Source organism: Amblyraja radiata, chromosome 7 (assembly GCF_010909765.2).
Source record: "Amblyraja radiata isolate CabotCenter1 chromosome 7, sAmbRad1.1.pri, whole genome shotgun sequence".
NCBI classification, from domain to species: Eukaryota; Metazoa; Chordata; class Chondrichthyes; order Rajiformes; family Rajidae; genus Amblyraja; species Amblyraja radiata.
The window spans coordinates 86,417,619-86,437,653 of NC_045962.1; the positions used below are offsets into that span (position 1 = coordinate 86,417,619).

The window sequence follows — 20,035 nt, forward strand, 5'->3', positions numbered from 1 at the left end:
TATAAGTACGATATTAAATTAGCTGATTCCGCCTTTGTCTTCATTGCTTCATCCAGTAAGTCGGAAGGCATATTATGTGTCTTTTGTGTATTTTTTCAAATAATCACAAATTTGAAGATATTTAAAATATTGGTTATTTTTCAAATTATATTTCAGTTGTAGTTGTTGAAATGATAGTAATTTTCCCAATTCATACAGATCTCCGAGCGTTTTGATTCCCATTCTTTCCCATTGTATAAATGATTTGTCTATGATTGATGGTTTAAACGATGGGTTATTGGCTATTGGTATTGAGAGAGATAGGTATTAAGATATATGTGTTGTGTGTTATTGTAATTTACCGTACTTCTAATAAATAAAAGAAGAAAAAAAAAGAAAAAAAAAAGATTGCCTCTCATCCTTCTAAACTCCAGAGTGTACAAGCCCAGCCGTACAAGGAGAGCAGCGGGCGAACTAGTGACCGCTGGGAGAGGAGGCCGTCTACACAGTGTCCCACCAACCCCAGCAACCCCCCCCCTCCCCGTCCTGCCCCCCCCCCCCCCATCCCCCCTGTCCCCCCCCCGCACTTGTGGTAGACAAACAGCGGGCGTTAGTGACCCTTGAGAGAGGAGGCCGTTCAACACCCTCACCTGTCCCGCCATCCCCCCCCCCCCCCCCCCCATCCCCCGCGTCCCCCGTACCTGCGGAAGTCGAGCAGGGGCCGGGTGGAGCCGGGCGTTCCCTGCGCGGCCCAGCTGAGGAAGTGGAACTGGGTGAGGGTCCGCGTCTCCTGCGTCTGGACGTTCTTCAGGTAGAAACTCCGCACCAGGAAGTCCTCGCACCAGATGTGCTCTGACACCAGGTTCACCTGGGGGACAGGTGGGGGGGGTTACATAGAAACATAGACAATAGGTGCAGGAGGAGGCCATTCGGCCCTTCGAGCCAGCACCCGCCATTCATTGGCATCATGGCTGATCGTCCCCTATCAATAACCCGTGCCTGCCTTCTCCCCATATCCCTTGACTCCACTAGCCCCTAGAGCTCTATCTAACTCTCTCTTAAATCCATCCAGTGACTTGGCCTCCACTGCCCTCTGTGGCAGGGAATTCCACAAATTCACAACTCTCTGGGTGAAAAAGTTTTTTCTCACCTCAGTCTTAAATGACCTCCCCTTTATTCTAAGACTGTGGCCCCTGGTTCTGGACTCGCCCAACATTGGGAACATTTTTCCTGCATCTTGTGTCAGAGGTTCTAAGGGTTAGTGTCGCGTGAGGGGGGAAGGGGGGGGGGAACTATTTATTATTGATGTGTCATGTGTCATTCTTAATTGGTCGCTGTATGTCGTGTTGTCACTGGCGAACGGAGCGCCGGGGCAAATTCCTTGTATGTGAACGCACTCGGCCAATAAACTTATTCATTCATTCAATGAGGTGGAGAGAGAATGGGGAGGGGGGAGGAGGGGAGGGGAGAGGAGGGGGAGAGAGAGGAGGAGAGGAAGGGAGGGGAGAGGAGGGGAGGAGAGGGGAGTGGGAGAGGAGAGGAGAGGAGGAGAGGGGAGGGGAGGGGAGGGGAGGGGAGGGGAGGGGAGGGGAGGGGAGGGGAGGGGAGGGGAGGGGAGGGGAGGGAGGGGAGGGGAGGGGAGGGGAGGAGAGGGGAGGGGAGGGGAGGGGAGGGGAGGGGAGGGGAGGGGAGGGGAGAGGAGAGGAGAGGAGAGTAGGGGGGATGGGAGAGGAGAGGAGGGGAGAGGGTCTCCACTGCTCGGAACACTGGCAGGATCAGCACAAGCCCCCCCGCCCCCAGCTCGCTAGCCCACCTGGGCCCCTCCCTCCCCTATCCACCCACTCACCCCCTACCTCTTTCCCCTCCCCTACCACCCTTCTCCCCTCCATTCCTGTCCTCTCCCCTCTTCTCTTTCCATAGCCTCCTCCCACTACAACCACCTCCCCCTTCTCTCCGACCCCTCTCCATTCCCCCTCACCTCTCCTTCCCCCCTCTATCCCCTTCCCCATCCTCTCTCCTGTGACTCCCTCCCCCCTCCACTCACCTTCCCCATTTTACCACCTCCCCCCCCCTACCTTCCTCCTCTCTCCCTCCCCCCCCCGCCCCATCCCCCTCCCCCGGTGTTGCCCCCACCTCGTAGATGTGGTAGAGTGAGGACCCCTCGTCGGGCCAGTATCGGTCACAGTGTCGCAGCCCATCCTCCACCAGAGGCGTCAGCATCACCAGCACCGTGCAGCCGTTCTCCCACACCATCTGTAATGGTCAAGCGGGCGGGCAGGGGGTCAGTCTCCCCACCCCCAACCTCCACCCCAGCCCCCCCCACAAATCCCCACCCTCCAACCTCCCCCCCTCCCCCACCCACCCTGTTCTCCCATACACGACGCCAACTGTAACGGTCATGAGAGTCACCCCACCCCCTCCCCCACTGACCACCCCATTTAGTCCACCCACCTTCTCCACCCCCTCCCCCACTGACCACCCCTCCCCCACTGCCCACCCCCTCCGCCCCACCCCCTCCCCCACTGACCAACCCCTCCCCCACTGCCCACCTCAACCCGCCCCACCCCCTCCCCCACTGACCTGCACCCACCCCCCTCCCCCACTGACCACCCCTCCCCACTGCCACCCCCTCCGCCCCCCCACCCCCTCCCCCACTGCCCACCCCATCCCCTCCCCCACTGCCCACCCCATCCGCCCCACCCCCTCCCCCACCCCAACTACCCCCTTCCACCACCCACCCTGTTCTCCCACACACCACACCATCTGTAATGGTAAAGCAAGTGGCCAGTCTCCCCTCCCACTCTCCCCTCCTCGAACACCATCTGCAGCGGTCAACTGGTCGGCCAGACTCTCCTCACCCACCCTCGTTCTCCCCCCTCCCCCCCCCCCCCCCCACCCCGTGTGTTACTGGGAGACAGTCTCCCCTCCCCCCCCCCCCCTCCCCCCCCCACCCCCCACACACCGGCCCACCTCACCTGCCAGAAGTCGGGGATGGTGTGAGAGAGCGGTCCCTGTGTGGCAATGTAGGCCGGCATCCTGTGGTCATGGTCGATCTGTGTGTGTGTGTGTGGGGGGGGGGGGGGGGGGGGGGGGCACAGAGCACGAGTCCGTGCAGCCAGGAGGAAGCAGGCGTGGTTTAAAAAAAAGTATTATATCAAAAAATGTATTCAATTATTAAAAATAATATTTACAACACAATAAAACAAACCATTCCACAGCAAACACATTTCCGTATAATGTGTTTCAGGTTTACAAGGTACATTTATTTGTCACATATAATACTAATGTATACATCATCCACTTATGTTTGTCTTGAATTGCCTCTCTTTGAGATTTGTACAAAACAAATGTAGAAACAAGAGCATTGTAAAAAATACAAACACTTAAACCCCTGTCCCACGGTACGAGTTCATTCCAAGAGCTCTCCTGAGTTTGCCCTGATTCGAACGCGGAGATTTACGGGTGATGGCCGCTCGTCGGTACTCGGGGCTCTCGTGGACATTTTTTATCAACATGTTGAAAAAATCTTCACCAGTCTTCCCGAGCTTACCTGCCGTTAGCGAGTCTTCCCGAGTACCTGCCGTTAGCGTTACGAGCCGCTAAGAGACGTCCCCGAGCTCCGACGTACCCGCTACGTACATTCTCCGTGCTTACCACGAGTTTGGTTATTTTTAAACTCGGGAGAGCTCTTGGAATGAACTGGTACCGTGGGACAGGGCCATGAGGGAGTGATCCTTTCTTTACCATATAATCAAAAAAATCTGTAAAAATAACGTCTGGCCTATGAGGCATCACATAGTTAACCCAGTTTCCCAGCCTGACACAAATAAATCAAATTTAAAGTCAACATATGCTCTTATTTTCTTTTTTTTAAATATTTTATTTTATTAGAAGTAAGTACAATCATATGGCACCAAAGTGCATAATATATATTTTCATAATACATTTTATGTACAGCTTCTTATTTTTTTTTGTTATATTAAAGAAAGATTAGAATAAAAAAAATAAGTTAGATAGTAAAGGATAGGAAGACGTGATATATAATAGTGTGTGAAGAAAAAGAAGAAAGACGAATGAGTGAAGAAAGTTGAGAAAAAGAAAATAGAAAAAAGAGAATAAGACATAAAGAAAAATAAAAAATAATAAATAAAATAAAATTAAAAAAAAAAAAAGGTAAGGAGATCATTGTTTATAATCTTGACCAACCCTCGTCCAGTCCTGAAACAGTTAGTTTTTACAATTGTGTTGCACCATATGATTCCAAAAAGACGACAAATGGAGACCAACTCGTTATGAATTGGTCTGATTTATCCATTAGGAGGAATCGCATTTCTTCAAGATGTGCGGTGTCCAACATACTTGCAATCCACATTTTAAGCGTTGGTATTGATGTATTTTTCCAAAATTTAAGTATTAATTTTTTTGCTATTATTAAACCAGTTAAAAAATAAAATTTGGGATGTGTTCAACTTATTCCCATCTTCCATTACTCCAAATATAATCATTTCAGTATTAGGTTCCATTCTTATCTTGAATAATTTTGTAAATATTTCAAAAATATCACTCCAAAATCTATAAAGTTTTATGCAGGAAACTAAGTAGTGTGTTATAGTTGCGTTTTGGGCTAGACATTTATCACAAGTGGCGGATATATTTGGATAAAATTTGTTCAATCTTGTTTTTGAATAATATAATCTATGTAAAATTTTTAATTGAATTAGATTATGTCTTACATTAATCGAACATTTGTGAATATATATCAAGTATTTTTCCCATGTAACCTTCGTGATTTTTATCATTTTACTTCGGAGTCACGTGAGGGACTACGTGAAGAACCCGCTCAGTGCGCAGGCGCGGCATTACGCCAGCAGTGCAACAGCGGCTGCCACGGGAGTTAGGCTGTCCCGTTACAGGATGAACCGGACCGTCAGGTGAGTACCCTGAGGTCGGGTTTTCTTTTACAGGTGAGCCTTTTTCTGCTTGTGTTTTTTACAGGCAGAGAAAAAGGCTCTGGAACAAAACTGTCCCCCGTTTTCCCGTTGGGGAGGGGGGCAGCAACAGGCGGTAGGAGCGTTACCCGGTGTTCCGTAATTCCCCGACACCGTGCCGAGGCCAGCCCGCTAGTACCTGAAGCAGCTGGCTGGACGCATAGCCACTCGAGAGGCATCCGGCAGGTGTTTCCCGATGTCGGACGGGACGTCTCTCCACCCGCACGGGGGGAGAGAGAGCCGACTGAGCCGCTGGAGCGGCTCACGGAGCAGATGCCTGCGAGACGCGCTGCTTGAGGGGCGCTCTCGCTACTACAAGGCACAAAAGCTCCAGAAGAACCTGTCCCCTGCTCGACTCCAGCGGAGGAGCGTTCCATTGCAGGGGGGGGGCAGCAACAGGCGGTAGGAACAATTACCGGTCGCCCCGCTATCCCCATAACCGCGCCGAGCCCAGTCCCGCTAGTGCCTGAACTGCGGGCTGGATGTCTAGCCATCCGAACAGGCATCCGGCCGGTGGCGTCCGATTCGTCGGACGGGGATGTGTCTCCACCTAAATGGAGGAGAGACAGCCGCCTGAGCTGCATCCAACAGCAATTGGAGCAGCTCCAGCGAGATGCGCAGAAAGAGCGCTCTTGCGGAGGGAGGTCAGGCACCCCCTCCACAGTGCCTCATGCACTGCCCTCTGCTCCCTCATTACTGGAGGCTAGCATTGGTGACCAGGGCTGGGCTGGTCTGGAACAGGGGCAGGCGGACGAATTCGGGAGTATGCCAGGGGTGCAGGAACATGAAGAGCTGTTGGGTGTGATGGACCGCTTGTAGCAACCCCACGGGCTGGAGCACCGCTGGAACCAAGAATGGCGGCCAGCATCAACCATTACTGGAAAAGGTGCTCGCTGAGGTGCTGAAACAACACAGCACCAGAAAACGGTGAGGCCCTCAAAGTAAAAAGTGTCAACAGCCAAATCTGGGGGCATGTGGGTCACACATCCAGACCCAAGAACTCAAGCTACAGCGGATCCTAAGGCTCCTGACGTCGGCCATCACAGCCTTTGCTCGTTCCATTGAGACCACGGAGATGGATACCTGCCAGCAGGATGTGCTGGCATTAATGTGTACCACACAATTTGAGATCAACAATCTCCGGAGGGAAACATAAGACCTGCCCTCAATCCCAAATTTGCTGGCTTGTGTAAAGCCCCAGCTGCGGAGACGGACGCGCTGCCATTTGGGAAAGATTTCAATAAAAACTGAAGGAGATGCAGGAAGCATCAAAAACCTTCGGCCTAATGAGGGCAGGCCCCGGGACGAGCAAACCAAGACCTCCGATACCCAAGTGGCAGCACCCCACGGCATCCACCAGTCGACGTCCGCAATATGGGACTGGTGAACGCTTGGGGTCCGCACATTATCCCCAAAGATCTTTCAGATCAGGGCCCGCAGCGGACCCTCTGGAAAATGCGCCTCCCCCCAACATCGCCAGCACGTCAGAACAAAATCTTCAGGAAAATGAAGAAACAGAATCGCCAATAACCATGGAGGTAGGTGGGTCTGGTCCCTACCAGCATATAGAGAATAAGGGTGCTTTATTAACAGGGGGGAGATTACACTTGTTTAAAGAAGCATGGGGTATGGTCACGAGTGACAAGTATATACTCAACAACATTACAGGATATAAAATACAATTCATGTCAGAAAAAACGCCGCCAGTTCAACAATGGCCCCAAAGGGTATTTTCCTTCCGTCAAAGAGAAACGTGAGGGACAAGCTGAACTGGTGAGACTTATCACAAAGGGGGTCATCGAAAAGACCAAACATGAACCTTTGGAATTTGTATCGAATATATTCACTAAAACCAAAAAAGATGGTGTCTGTCGCATCATCATTGATTTAACATCACTAAACAAATTTGTTAAGTATATACATTTCAAAATGGAGACATATGTTACTGCCAAACAACTGAATTCCAAAGGACACTTCATGCAAGCATTTATCTTAAAGATGCTTACTATCTAGTACCCATATACAAGGATCATCGCAGATACCTAAAATTTATCTGGATGGTACAAAGCATTGCCCTATGGGCGAACTTCAGCCCAAGATTATTCACCAAAATATTGAACCCAGCCATGGCAATACTAAGAAAACAAAAACATATTGTCATGGCATATCTGGAGGATATTCTCATAGTAGGTAAAACGATGGAATTGGCTGTGGCAGCAGCATCAGCTACAAAACAGCTCCTCGAAACTCTGGGGTTCGTCCTACATCCAGATAAATCTAAGTTGAAGCCATCCACTATCATGGACTACCTGGGCTTCACAATTAACTCAGTCTATATGACTGTTACCTTGCCAAAGGCAAAAATGGTTGAATTAGCACAATCATGCAACAAATTAATGGTCAACGAGCGACCAACTATTCGACAAGTAGCAAGAGTAATTGGGGAAATGGTAGCAGCATTTCCGGCTACACAATTCGGACCTTTGCACTATCAAAATTCTTTACAGAGAGCAAAGGTACGGGCAATAAAACGACGTACAGGTCACTATGATCGTGTCATGAACTTACCCACTGAAGCAATATCAGAGCTACAGTGGTGGGCAGAAAACGTTTGGCATAGTTTCAGCCTTATCTTTATCACTAACCCTACTTTAGTTATTCAAACAGATGCCAGTGCTCAAGGCTGGGGAGCGACTAACTCCATATCCAGCACAAGTGGTAGATGGACTAAACTAGAGTCATCATTACTACTTACACTGGGCATTAACTATCTAGAGATGTTGGGTGCCTTTTATGGTTTAAAAGCATATTTATCTAATATGCAGCACTTGCATGTTCGGTTACAAATTGATAAATACTACGGTGATGGCTTCTATTAACCATATGGGTGGCATAAAATCATTATCATGCGACAAATTGGTCAACATGATTTGGCAATGGTATGTCGAAAGACATATTTGGCTATCAGCTACTTACCTACCAGGTAAGCTAAACACCCATGCCATGAGAAAATTAAACGCCTGGGTTGCAAGTTTGAACAGACCTTACCTGGAACTGGGATTGTCCAAACAAACCATCACCACCATGTCGGCATCCCTTCGAACATCCACCAAGAGGCAGTACTTAACCAGCATCAAAAAAGGGAGAAGTACTGCCAGGAAACAGGGACAACACACGCAACAGCCACAGCCACCAACATACTGGAGTTCCTGGCCTATCTACACCACGATGTAGGGATCAGCTACAGTGCCATCAACACAGCGCAGAGTGCTCTTTCTGCTTATCTCAAACCAGCGGCAGAACAACATGCGATGGGATCCCATCCACTGGTGGTAAAACTGATGAAGAGCATTTACAATATCAAGCCTTAAGCCCAGGTATACCCATATTTGGGATATCAGTGTGGTCCTGACATATCTCAGGGAATGGCCACCAGCCAGATCCCCCGGCCTCGAGCAAGCTACACTAAAGACGCTCATGTTGATGGCACTTGTATCCGCTCAGAGGGTCCAGTCACTACACCTATTGCGACTGGACAACATGATCACAGCTCCAGACCAGATCTGTCGTTATCCAGCGACTGGTCAAACAGAGCAGACCAGGAACACCTAATCCAGTCGTGGCTTACCCACCAGAACCACGGTTATGTGCCATGACCCACCTACTATCCTACATAGACACAACCAGAATATTCGAGGGAGATGAAAAGCCTTGTGGGTCAGTCACAAAAACCTTATGGTGGGGTACGAGCCAAACCATTGCGAGATGGCTCAAGCAGGTGCTAGAAACTGCTGGGATAAACACTAACATGTACAAATTTTATTCCACCAGGGCAGCATCCATGTCGACGGCTAAAGAATGGACATGCCTATAGACCACATCCTGGCTACAGCAGGATGGTGGGAAGGGAAAAGACCGTTCAGAAATTTTATAATAAGCCGTTGGCAAAACCTGGTTTATTTGCAGTAAAGATTTACGAACTGCAAATATTTAATTTAAGCCCAGGGGAGCAACTTAATTCTTTGTTGTTATTGTTTAAAAAATACCATTGTGTTTTTCTACAAATAGACTCATTGGTTCATTACGATAACACTTCCTCCCTCAAGAACTTCGGCAGTGAATGAAATGAAACTGTTACACGGTTTGAAATCACAGAGCTTTGAAATCTTCACGTAGTCACTCACGTGACTCCGAAGTAAAATAGTAAGATTAAACGAGAACTTACCAGTTTGAAGTTTGATCTGTATTTTATGAGGAGTTACGATGAGGGATTACGTGCCCTCCGCTCCCACCCTCATTATATGGATCAAACTAATAAATTGATGTCTCCTTATCTTTACTATGTTTACTTCAAAATAACTGTGTCTATCTGTGATTCCACACCGCTGCTTGGAAGTATGCCGCGCCTGCGCACTGAGCGGGTTCTTCACGTAATCCCTCATCGTAACTCCTCATAAAATACAGATCAAACTTCAAACTGGTAAGTTCTCGTTTAATCTTACTATTAGTTCCCGTTCCCACTCTTCTCTAAGTCTATATTTAGAATACTATTATATAAATATGATATTAATTTTTGTGAGTCAGCTTCAATATTCATTGCTTCTTCCAATAATTCAGGAGTTATTTTTTGATATCCTTGTATATATTTTTTCATGAAATCGCAAATCTGAAGATATTTAAAATATTGGTTGTTTTTCAGTTTAAATTTTAATTGTAATTGTTGGAATGATAGTAGGTTTCCCATTTCATACATATCTCCGATCCTTCTAATTCCGATACTTTCCCATTAGTTATATGTCTTATCAATAAGAGATGGTTTAAATAAAGGGTTATTCGCTATTGGCATTAACAATGATAGATTTCTTAATTTTAAAGATAATTTTATTTGTTTCCAAATTCTTATTGTACCATATATAATTGGGTTCTTCTTATATATTATGTTATTCAGTTTTTTGGGGGAGAAGAGGATCGTTCCTATGTTACAAGGATGACAATCCTCCTTCTCCATTTTTATCCATTCTGTCTGTTGGGTAGAACTATCCAGCCAGTGAATCATATTCTTAATATGCACTGCCCAGTAATAATACATAAATATCCATTGTGATGTCCATCCATGCATTCAGAGTTGGGCTCTCCTGCGATAACCATTTCTTTGTGAAAGTTTTTTTACCAGCTACCATCAATATATTCAGTAAGCATTTGTCTGTTTTTTTCCACCAGTCTTCAGGTCTTCTGCACCTATTGTCTATTTTGGTCGCCTAATTTGAGGAATTTGAGTCTGTGGAATTTTCTGCCTCAGAGGGCTGGGGAGGCAGGTCCTTCTGCAGTTGTACAGGGCCCAAGTGAGATCACACCTGGAGTATTGTGTGCAGTTTTGGTCCCCTAATTTGAGGAAGGACATTCTTGCTATTGAGGGAGTGCAGCGTAGGTTCAAGGTTAATTCCCGGGATGGCGGGACTGTCATATGCTGAGAGAATGGAGCAGCTGGGCTTGTACACTCTGGGGTTTAGAAGGATGAGAGGGCATCTCATTGAAACATATAAGATTGTTAAGGGCTTGGACAGGCTAGAGGCAGGAAACATGTTCCCGATGTTGGGGGAGAACCAGGGGCTACAATTTAAGAATAAGGGGTAAGCCATTTCGAACGGAGACGAGGAAACATTCTTTCACACAGAGAGTTGTGAGTCTGTGGAATTCTCTGCCTCAGAGGGCAGTGGAGGCAGGTTCTCTGGATGCTTTCAAGAGAGAGCTAGATAGGGCTTTAAAAAATAGCGGAGTCAGGGGATATGGGGAGAAGGCAGGAACGGGGTACTGATTGGGGATGATCAGCCATGATCACATTGAATGGCGGTGCTGGCTCGAAGGGCCGAACCTTTAATAATCTTATATGTTACAATAAGATTCCCTCTCATTCTTCTAAACTCCAGAGTATACAAGCCCAGCCGCTCCATTCTCTCAGCATATGACAGTCCCGCCATCCCGGGTATTAACCTGGTGAACCAACGCTGCACTCCCTCAATGGCAAGAATGTCCTTCTCTCCAGAGATGCTGCTTCACCCACTGAGTTTCTCCAGCATTTTGTGTCTATCCAGGGTAAAAGACTGATATACACCCCCCCCCCCCCCCCCCGCGATCTTATACACCTCTACAAGATCACCCCTCACAACTCCAGCGCTCCAAGGTGCAAAGCCCTTGACTGGATCTGGTGAATCTATGAGGTGTTGTCCTGAAAGACAAGGCTCTCCTTGGTGGGGCTACAGAGACCGACCCAGACTGGCGGCTACTCCGACCCAAACCTGTTCACGCGCCCAACCCATTGTCGACACTTACGATGGGGCTGGCGTTGATGAAGTCCGTCCTCGAGGGATTCATCTCCGCCTTCAGAACCACCCGGTTATGGTCATCTGTAAATCAAGAGTCACAGAGTGATACAGTGTGGAAACAGGCCCTTCGGCCCAACTTCCCCACACCGGCCAACAATGTCCCAGCTACGCTAGTCTCACCTGCCTGCGTTTGGTCCATATCCCTTCAAACCTGTCCTATCCATGTACCTATGTAACTGTTTCTTAAACGTTGGGATAGTCCCAGCCACAACTACCTCCTCTGGCAGCTCGTTCCATACACCCACCACCCTCTGTGTGAAAAAGTCACCCCTCAGACTCCTATTAAATCTTTTCCCCCTCGCCTTGAACCTGTGTCCTCTGGTCCTCGATTCCCCTACTCTGAGCAAGAGACTCTGTGCATCTACCCGATCTATTCCCCTCATGAGCTAATACACCTCTATAGGATCACCCCTCATCCTCCTGCGCTCTAAGGAATAGAGACCCACACAGTTTAAGAATAAGGGGTAAGTCATTTAGAACGGGGACGAGGAAACACTTTTTCACACAGAGAGTGGTGAGTCTGTGGAATTCTCTGCCTCAGAGGGCGGTGGAGGCAGGTTCTCTGGATGCTTTCAAGAGAGAGCTAGATAGGGCTCTTAAAGGTAGCGGAGTCAGGGGATATGGGGAGAAGGCAGGAACGGGGTACTGATTGGGGATGATCAGCCATGATCACATTGAATGGCGGTGCTGGCTCGAAGGGCCGAATGGCCTACTCCTGCACCTATTGTCTATTGTCTAATCAACCTCTCCCTGAGGCTCACACCCTCTAGCCCTGGAATGTTTTACAGCCATACGTACCAAAAACAGAACAATGAACATCCTTACTTGCAGGAGCATTCAATTAGTGCGGGTGTCAGGGGTTATGGGGCGAAGGCAGGAGAATGGGGTTGAGAGGGAGAGATAGATCAGCCATGATTTAATGGCGGAGTAGACTTGATGGGCTGATCGCACTTGTAGTATTATGAGCAGAGAGGCTGATCTATTTCTCCCTCCTAACCCCATTCTCCCGCCTTCTCCCCATAACCCCTGACTAATCAACAATCTATCTATCTCTGATCATGAGACACAAAAGCTGGAGTAACTCAGCGGGACAGGCAGCATCTCTGGAGAGAAGGAATGGGTGACGTGTCGGGTCGAGACCCTTCTTCAGTGATCTGAAGTAGGGTCTCGAACAGAAACATCACCTATTCAGTGTTCTGAAGAAGGGTCTCGAACGGAAACGTCGCCCATTCCTTCTCTCCAGAGATGCTGCCCGTCCCGCTGAGTTACTCCAGCATTTTGTGTCTTATCTGCGGTTTCAACCAGCACCTGCAGTTCCCTCCTGCACATCTATCTATCTTACTACCAAATCTGAGGAAGGACATTATAGCCATAGAGGGAGTGCAGAGAAGGTTCACCAGACTGATTCCTGGGATGTCAGGACTTTCATATGAAGAAAGACTGGATAGACTTGGCTTATACTGGCTTATTTAGGAGATTGAGAGGGGATCTTATAGAAACGTACAAAATTCTTATGGGGTTGGACAGGCTAGATGCAGGAAGATTGTTCCCGATGTTGGGGAAGTCCAGGACAAGGGGTCACAGCTTAAGGATAAGGGGGAAATCCTTTAGGACCGAGATGAGAAGAAACTTTTTCACACACAGAGTGGTGAATCTCTGGAACTCTCTGCCACAGAGGGTAGTTGAGGCCAGTTCATTGGCTATATTTAAGAGGGAGTTAGATGTGGCCCTTGTGGCTAAAGGGATCAGGGGGTATGGAGAGAAGGCAGGTACGGGATACTGAGTTGGATGATCAGCCATGATCATATTGAATGGCGGTGCAGGCTCGAAGGGCCGAATGGCCTACTCCTGCACCTATTTTCTATGTATCTATGTATCTTCGCCTTAAAAATACCCAGGCCTGGAGAGAAGAAATGGGCGACGTTTCGGGTCGAGACTCTTCTTCAGACTCAAGAAGTCTTGGGTGAGTGGGCAGATGCATGGCAGATGAAGTTTAATGCGGATAAATGTGAGGTTATCCGCTTTGGTAGCAAAAACAGGAAGGCAGATTACTATCTGAATGGCGTCAAGTTGGGAAAAGGGGAAGTACAACGGGATCTGGGGGTCCTTGTACATCAGTCTATGACAGTAAGCATGCAGGTACAGCAGGCAGTGAAGAAAGCAAATGGCATGTTGGCCTTTATAACAAGAGGAATCGAATATAGGAGCAAGGAGGTCCTTCTGCAGTTGTACAGAGCCCTAGTGAGACCACACCTGGAGTATTGTGTGTAGTTTTGGTCCCCTAATTTGAGGAAGGACATTCTTGCTATTGAGGGAGTGCAGTGCAGGTTTACAAGGTTAATTCCTGGGATGGCGGGACTGTCATATGCTGAGATGGAGCAGCTGGGCTTGTATACACTGGAGTTTAGAAGGATGAGAGGGTATCTCATTGAAACATATAAGATTGTTAAGGGTTTGGACACACTAGAGGCAGGAAACATGTTCCCGATGTTGGGGGTGTCCAGAACCAGGGGCCACACAGTTTAAGAATAAGGGGTAAGCCATTTAGAACGGAGACGAGGAAACACTTTTTCTCACAGAGAGTGGTGAGTCTGTGGAATTCTCTGCCTCAGAGGGCGGTGGAAGCAGTTTCAAGAGAGAGCTAGATAGGGCTCTGAAAAATAGCGGAGTCAGGGGGATATGGGGAGAAGGCAGGAACGGGGTACTGATTGGGGATAATCAGCCATGATCACAGTGAATGGCGGTGCTGGCTCGAAGGGCCGAATGGCCTACTCCTGCACCTATTGTCTATTGTCTATTGTCTAGTGTCACCCATTCCTTCTCTCCAGAGTCGCTGCCCGTCCCGCTCAGTTACTCCAGCTTTTTGTATCTATCTTCGGACATGCGCCACCTGGCTCTGTGTATCTACACGATCATAACGAGGTTTGCGCTGACACGTACAGGGCACGAAGGCCGGGTTGCGGCATTTCTTGGCGTTGGCCTCGGTCTGCGCGACGGTGCAGGCGTTGGGCTCGGCCTGGTACGCACACAGAGCCTCCCACTCCTTGTGAAGCCGGTCCTTGATCTTCAGGTGGTCTTCCATGTACGTCTGGAGGGGGAGAAACAAAGACGGTGTTTAAGAAGGAACTGCAGATGCTGGAAAATCGAAGGTAGACACAAAATGCTGGAGAAACTCAGCAGGTGCGGCAGCATCTATGGAGCGAAGGAAATAGGCAACGTTTCGGGGCCTGAAACCCTTCTTCAGACGCCTTCTTTATCATCGACAGTCTCTTGCGTATCCTTCATTCATTTACTTTAGTTTAGTTTCGGGATACATCGCGGAAACAGGCCCTTCGGCCCACCGAGTCCGTGCCGACCAGCGATCCCCGCACACTAACACTATCTCACACACACACTAGGGATAATTTTACATTTATTCTAAGTCAGTTAACATACAAACCTGCACGTCTTTGGAGTGTGGGAGGTATCGTAAGATCTCGGAGAAAACCCACGCAGGTCACGGGGAGAACGTGCAAACTCCGTACAGACAGCGCCCGTGGTCATGATCGAACCCGCGTCTCTGGCGCTGTGAGGCAGCAACTCTACCGCTGCGCCACCGTGCCGCCCTATATTTGTTATATAATATTATCTATGTTATATTGTAGATATTTGTTCTATAGGGTGATTTCACGAAAGGTCACTGGAGCGTAGATCCCCACCCACGTGACCGCAAATTTTAACTGGGGGACAAGCGTCACTTCCGGTACATGTTAGTGAATGGGAAAACACGCACTTTCACACCCGTTAAAAACATCGAAAACGGCCAGTTTTTGAGCTGCAATTTACTGTGCCAGTCGGGGTGACCGTGAGGCACAGCTACCTAAATTTACAGTTAAAAAAAAAGATAGAAACTAAGGTAAATTCAAGAGGGAGCTGAAGGGGCAAATACAGCGGAAGTTGTTAGCGGACATTTGTCGTGGAGATTTAAAGATCCAAAATATCGGGAATTATCGCGTTTGCTCGCTGCATTTCATCAAAAGTGGCATTATTGATGTTTTATCTTTATTCATTTGTTATATGAAAAGTTTTAAAAGTGAAAAATCCGTCAGTAAAATTGCAAAATCGCCCATGGTTCTCAGGTGGGTTTTAACATGCAAAATGAAAACGCTTCTGAAGCTCCATTTACCATTTAAATAATCGTAAACTCTCAATGCGTTTGGAAATAAATTTTACTCAGATGTAAGCTAAGGAATGGGATAATTGTCAGCTGTTAGTTGGACAAAATTAGGACATTTTATTATTTGCCAAAATATATTTCTCAATGTTTCTTGTTTAAAGCCAGCACAATCTGCTTTAATACTCTCTTCTTGTTGCACGTGCATGGCGTTCTTGTGCACATTGTCTATCCTGCTCACAGTGGGTGCCCAATCAGGATTGTTGACATCATTCCATGCTGCAGGCTTGTCTGTTATTAGATGATAAATAAATAAGTAGTTTGGGTGATTGTGCAGGCTTTAAACAAGAAACATTGAGAAATATATTTTGGCAAATAATAAAATCTCCTAATTTTGTCCAACTAACAGCTGACAATTATCCCATTCCTTAGCTTGCATCTGAGTAAAATTTATTTCCAAACGCATTGAGAGTTTACGATTATTTAAATGGTAAATGGAGCTTCAGAAGCGTTTTCATTTTGCATGTTAAAACCCACCTGAGAACCATGGGCGATTTTGCAATTTTACTGACGGATTTCTAACTTTTAATACTTTTCATCTAACAAATGAATAAAGATAACAAAGCCAATAATGCCTTACTTTTGATGAAATGCAGCGAGCAAACGCGATAATTCCCGATATTTTGGATCTTTAAATCTCCACGACAAATGTCCGCTAACAACTTCCGCTGTATTTGCCCCTTCAGCTCCCTCTTGAATTTACCTTAGTTTCTATCTTTTTTTTTACTGTAAATTTAGGTAGCTGTGCCTCACGGTCACCCCGACTGGCTACAGTAAATTGCAGCTCAAAAACTGGCCGTTTTCGATGTTTTTAACGGGTGTGAAAGTGCGTGTTTTCCCATTCACTAACATGTACCGGAAGTGACGCTTGTCCCCCAGTTAAATTTTGCGGTCACGTGGGTGCGGATCTACGCTCCAGTGACCTTTCGTGAAATCACCCTATATCTCGCTACATCATTGTCCATATCTCTCGTTTCCCTTTCCCTGACTCTCAGTCTGAAGAAGGGTCTCGACTCGAAACGTCACCATTCCTTCTCCCCAGAGATGCTGCCTGTCCCGCTGAGTTACTCCAGCTTTTTGTGTCTATTTTTACATTCTCAACCATGGAAAACATAGACGATAGGTGCAGGAGCAGGCCATTCAGCCCTTCTAGTCAGCACCGCCATTCAATGTGATCATGGCTGATCATCCAGAATCAGTACCCCCCGTTCCAGCTTTTTCCCCATATCCCTTGATTCCCTTAGCCCCAAGAACAAAATCTAACTCTCATCATACAATTATGACTTTCAAAATACATTTGAACAGGTTAGTTTATTTAGTTTAGTTTATACGGGCAGCACGGTGGCGCAGCGGTAGAGTACCCGCCTCACGGCGCCGGAGACTCGGGTTCGAACCCCGACTACGGCTCTGTCTGTACGGAGTTTGAACGTTCTTCCCGTGACCTGCGTGGGTTTTCTCCGGGGTCTTCGGATTCCTCCCTCTACCGCTGCGACGCCGTGCCGCCCCTTTAGTGCGAGGTGAAGCCAGATGAAGGATGCGTTTGTGGGTCACCAGAGAGATAGGTGGGACAGTCGTTCAGCACTCACCAGGATCATGTGTCCCGTGGAGATGTCCATGTTGGATTGCACCGGCTCCTCGCACCAGGAGGGGGTGCTGCTGTGGGAGCTGGGGCTTGCCTGCGGGGCGTCGCTGAACTGGGAGGAGACGCTGGTCACCCGCGACGTGTCCACCGTGTCCGTCCGCAGCGTACGACTTGGTCGCCATGTGTTGCCTGCACAGCTCCTGTCCAGACATCGAACACACAAGAGGGGGTATTGGAGGTTGTTGTTGTATTGGAGGTAGATGCATTGGAGGTAGATGCATTGGAGGCAGATGCATTGGAGGTAGATGCATTGAATGTAGATGCATTGAAGGTAGATGGAGGTAGATGCATTGGAGTGGAGCTTTATTGGAGGTAGATGCATTGGAGGTAGATAATTGGAGGTAATTGCATTGGAGGTAGATGCATTGGAGGTAGTTGCATTGAAGGTAGATGCATTGAAGGTAAAAGCTTTGGAGGTAGTTGTATTGGAGTGTAAGTGCATTGGAGGCAGATGCATTGAAGGCAGTTGCATTGGAGGTAGTTGCATTGGAGGTAGTTGCATTGGAGTTAGATGTATTGGAGGCAGTTGCGTTGGAGGTAGATGCATTGGAGGTAGATAATTGGAGGTAATTGCTTTGGAGTGTAGTTGCATTGGAGGTAGATGCATTGGAGGTAGTTGTATTGGAGGTAGGTGCATTGGAGGTAGATGCATTGGAGGTAGATGCATTGAAGGCAGTTGCATCGGAGTGTAGTTGCATCGGAGTGTAGTTGCATTTGAGGTAGTTGCATTGGAGGTACCTGTAAATGCATTGGAGTGTAGTTGCGGTTACGGTGGCCCAGGTGGGTGTGGGTCACGTGTGTAGGAGGTGCCGTTGTGTGGGGGTGGGGGGGGGGGGGCGGTGCCTACCTGGTATTCGAGGGAGGTTTCGGCCGTTCCCTCGGCTCCTATCCCGGCCAGCTTCTCCTTCTGCCGCCGCTTGGCGCTCTGCCGCAGGCAGAAGATGACCGCTCCGGCCACCAGAATCCCCGCCATGCCGGCCACCGCGATGAAGGTGAGCAACAGGAAGCGGAAGGCCTCGCCGTGCCGAGCCGGCTTTGGCTGCTGGTGGAAGGCATTCCTCTATGGGGGAGGGGGGAGAAACACAGCCGGTGAGTACCAGGGATACCGACCGGCAAAGTACCGGTGAAGCCAAGCCCATCGCCAAGTGTTGCAAACGAGATGTGTCGGAAACAACTGCAGATGCTGGTTTATACCAAAGATACCAAGTGATCATAAACGATAGGAGTAGAATTAGGCCATTCGGCCCATCAAGTCTACTCTGCCATTCAATCGTGCCTGATCTATCTCTCCCTCCTAACCCCATTCGGAACTGATTGTGGATGATCAGCCATGATCACATTGAATGGCGGTGCTGGCTCGAAGGGGCCGAATGGCCGACTCCTGCACCTGTTGTCTATTCTCCTCCCCTCTCCTCATAACCCCTGACACCTGCACTAAGATAGACACAAAATGCTGGGGTAACTCAGCAGGACAGGCAGCATCTCTGGAGAGAAGGAATGGGCGACGTTTCGGGTCGAGACCCATCTTCAGACTGAAGAAAGGTCTCGACCCAAAATGTCACCTATTCCTTTCCTCCAAAGGTAAGGTCATAAGTGATAGGAGCAGAATTAGGCCATTCGGCCCATCAAGTCTACTCCGCCATTCAATCATGTCTGATTTACCTCTCCCTCGAACCTCATTCTCCTGCCTTCTCCCCATAACCCCTGACACCTGTACAAATCAAGAATCTATCCATCTCCGCCTTAAATACATTGACTGACTTGGCCTCCACAGCCTTCTGTGGCAAAGAATTCCAAACAATGCTGCCTGACCCGCTGAGTTTGTCCAGTTTGTTGTGTCTCTCCAAGAGTTACATAGAAAATAGGTGCAGGAGTAGAGGCCATTCGGCCCTTCGAGCCAGCACCACCATTCAATGTGATCGTGGCTGATCATCCCCAATCAGTACCCCGTTCCTGCCTTCTCCCCATATCCCCTGATTCCGATACATCACAACTTTGTGCTAGCCGAAGATAAGACACAAAATGCTGGAGTAACTCAGCGGGACAAACAGCATCTCTGGAGAGAAGGAATGGCTGACGTTCTGGGTCGAGGCTGGTCTTTGCTGTGGGGAGGTTCGTTTGCGTCTCAAGGTTGGGGGAAACTTTTCTAATCACTTGCCGTATCGATGGAGATGCGGTTTTCTCGTATCGTATCTCAATAGACAATAGACAACAGGTGCAGGGGTAGGCCATTTGGCCCTTCGAGCCAGCACCGCCATTCACTGTGATCACGGCTGATCATCCCCAATCAGTACCCCGTTCCTGCCTTCCTCCCCGTATCCCCTGTACATCCTCCCCGTGACCTGCGTGGGTTTTCTCCGAGATCTTCGGTAAAAATCGTGCGTGCTTGCGCGTGTGTGGGGGGGATAGCGTTACCGTGCGGGGATGGTTGGTCGGCACAGACTCGGTGGGCCGAAGGGCCTGTTTCCATGCTGTATAGCCAAGCTAAAACTTCTTTTACCAGAAGGGGGCAGTGTAACCCTGCGCTTGGTAAACATTAGCTCGCAACAACAGATGCTGGAAATCTAAAATTAAATCTCTCTCTCCCTCTATCTGTTCCCAATGTATGAACATTGAATTCTCCAATTTCAGCTCCCCTGCTTTCCCTCTGTCCATGTACACTACATAGAAAAACATAGGTGCAGGAGTAGGCCATTCGGCCCTTCGAGCCAGCACCGCCATTCATTGTGATCATGGCTGATCATCCCCAATCAGTACCCCGTTCCTGCCTTCTCCCCATATCCCCTGACTCCACTATCTTTAAGAGCCCTGTCTAGCTCTCTCTTCTGAA

General features: G+C 48.4%; 1 protein-coding gene across 1 annotated transcript in view; it reads right to left on the minus strand.

Moving 5' to 3' along the window:
- Window positions 1-18,344, minus strand: part of LOC116974909 (receptor-type tyrosine-protein phosphatase-like N) — a 27,455-nt gene extending 9,111 nt beyond the window's left edge. The window contains 9 exon segments of the mRNA XM_033023517.1: window positions 681-847; window positions 2,113-2,232; window positions 2,955-3,032; window positions 11,298-11,371; window positions 14,291-14,438; window positions 17,150-17,309; window positions 17,311-17,345; window positions 18,053-18,265; window positions 18,327-18,344. Of these exon segments, the coding sequence (XP_032879408.1) occupies window positions 681-847; window positions 2,113-2,232; window positions 2,955-3,032; window positions 11,298-11,371; window positions 14,291-14,438; window positions 17,150-17,309; window positions 17,311-17,345; window positions 18,053-18,265; window positions 18,327-18,344 (1,013 nt within the window).
- Window positions 18,345-20,035: the final 1,691 nt, after the last annotated feature.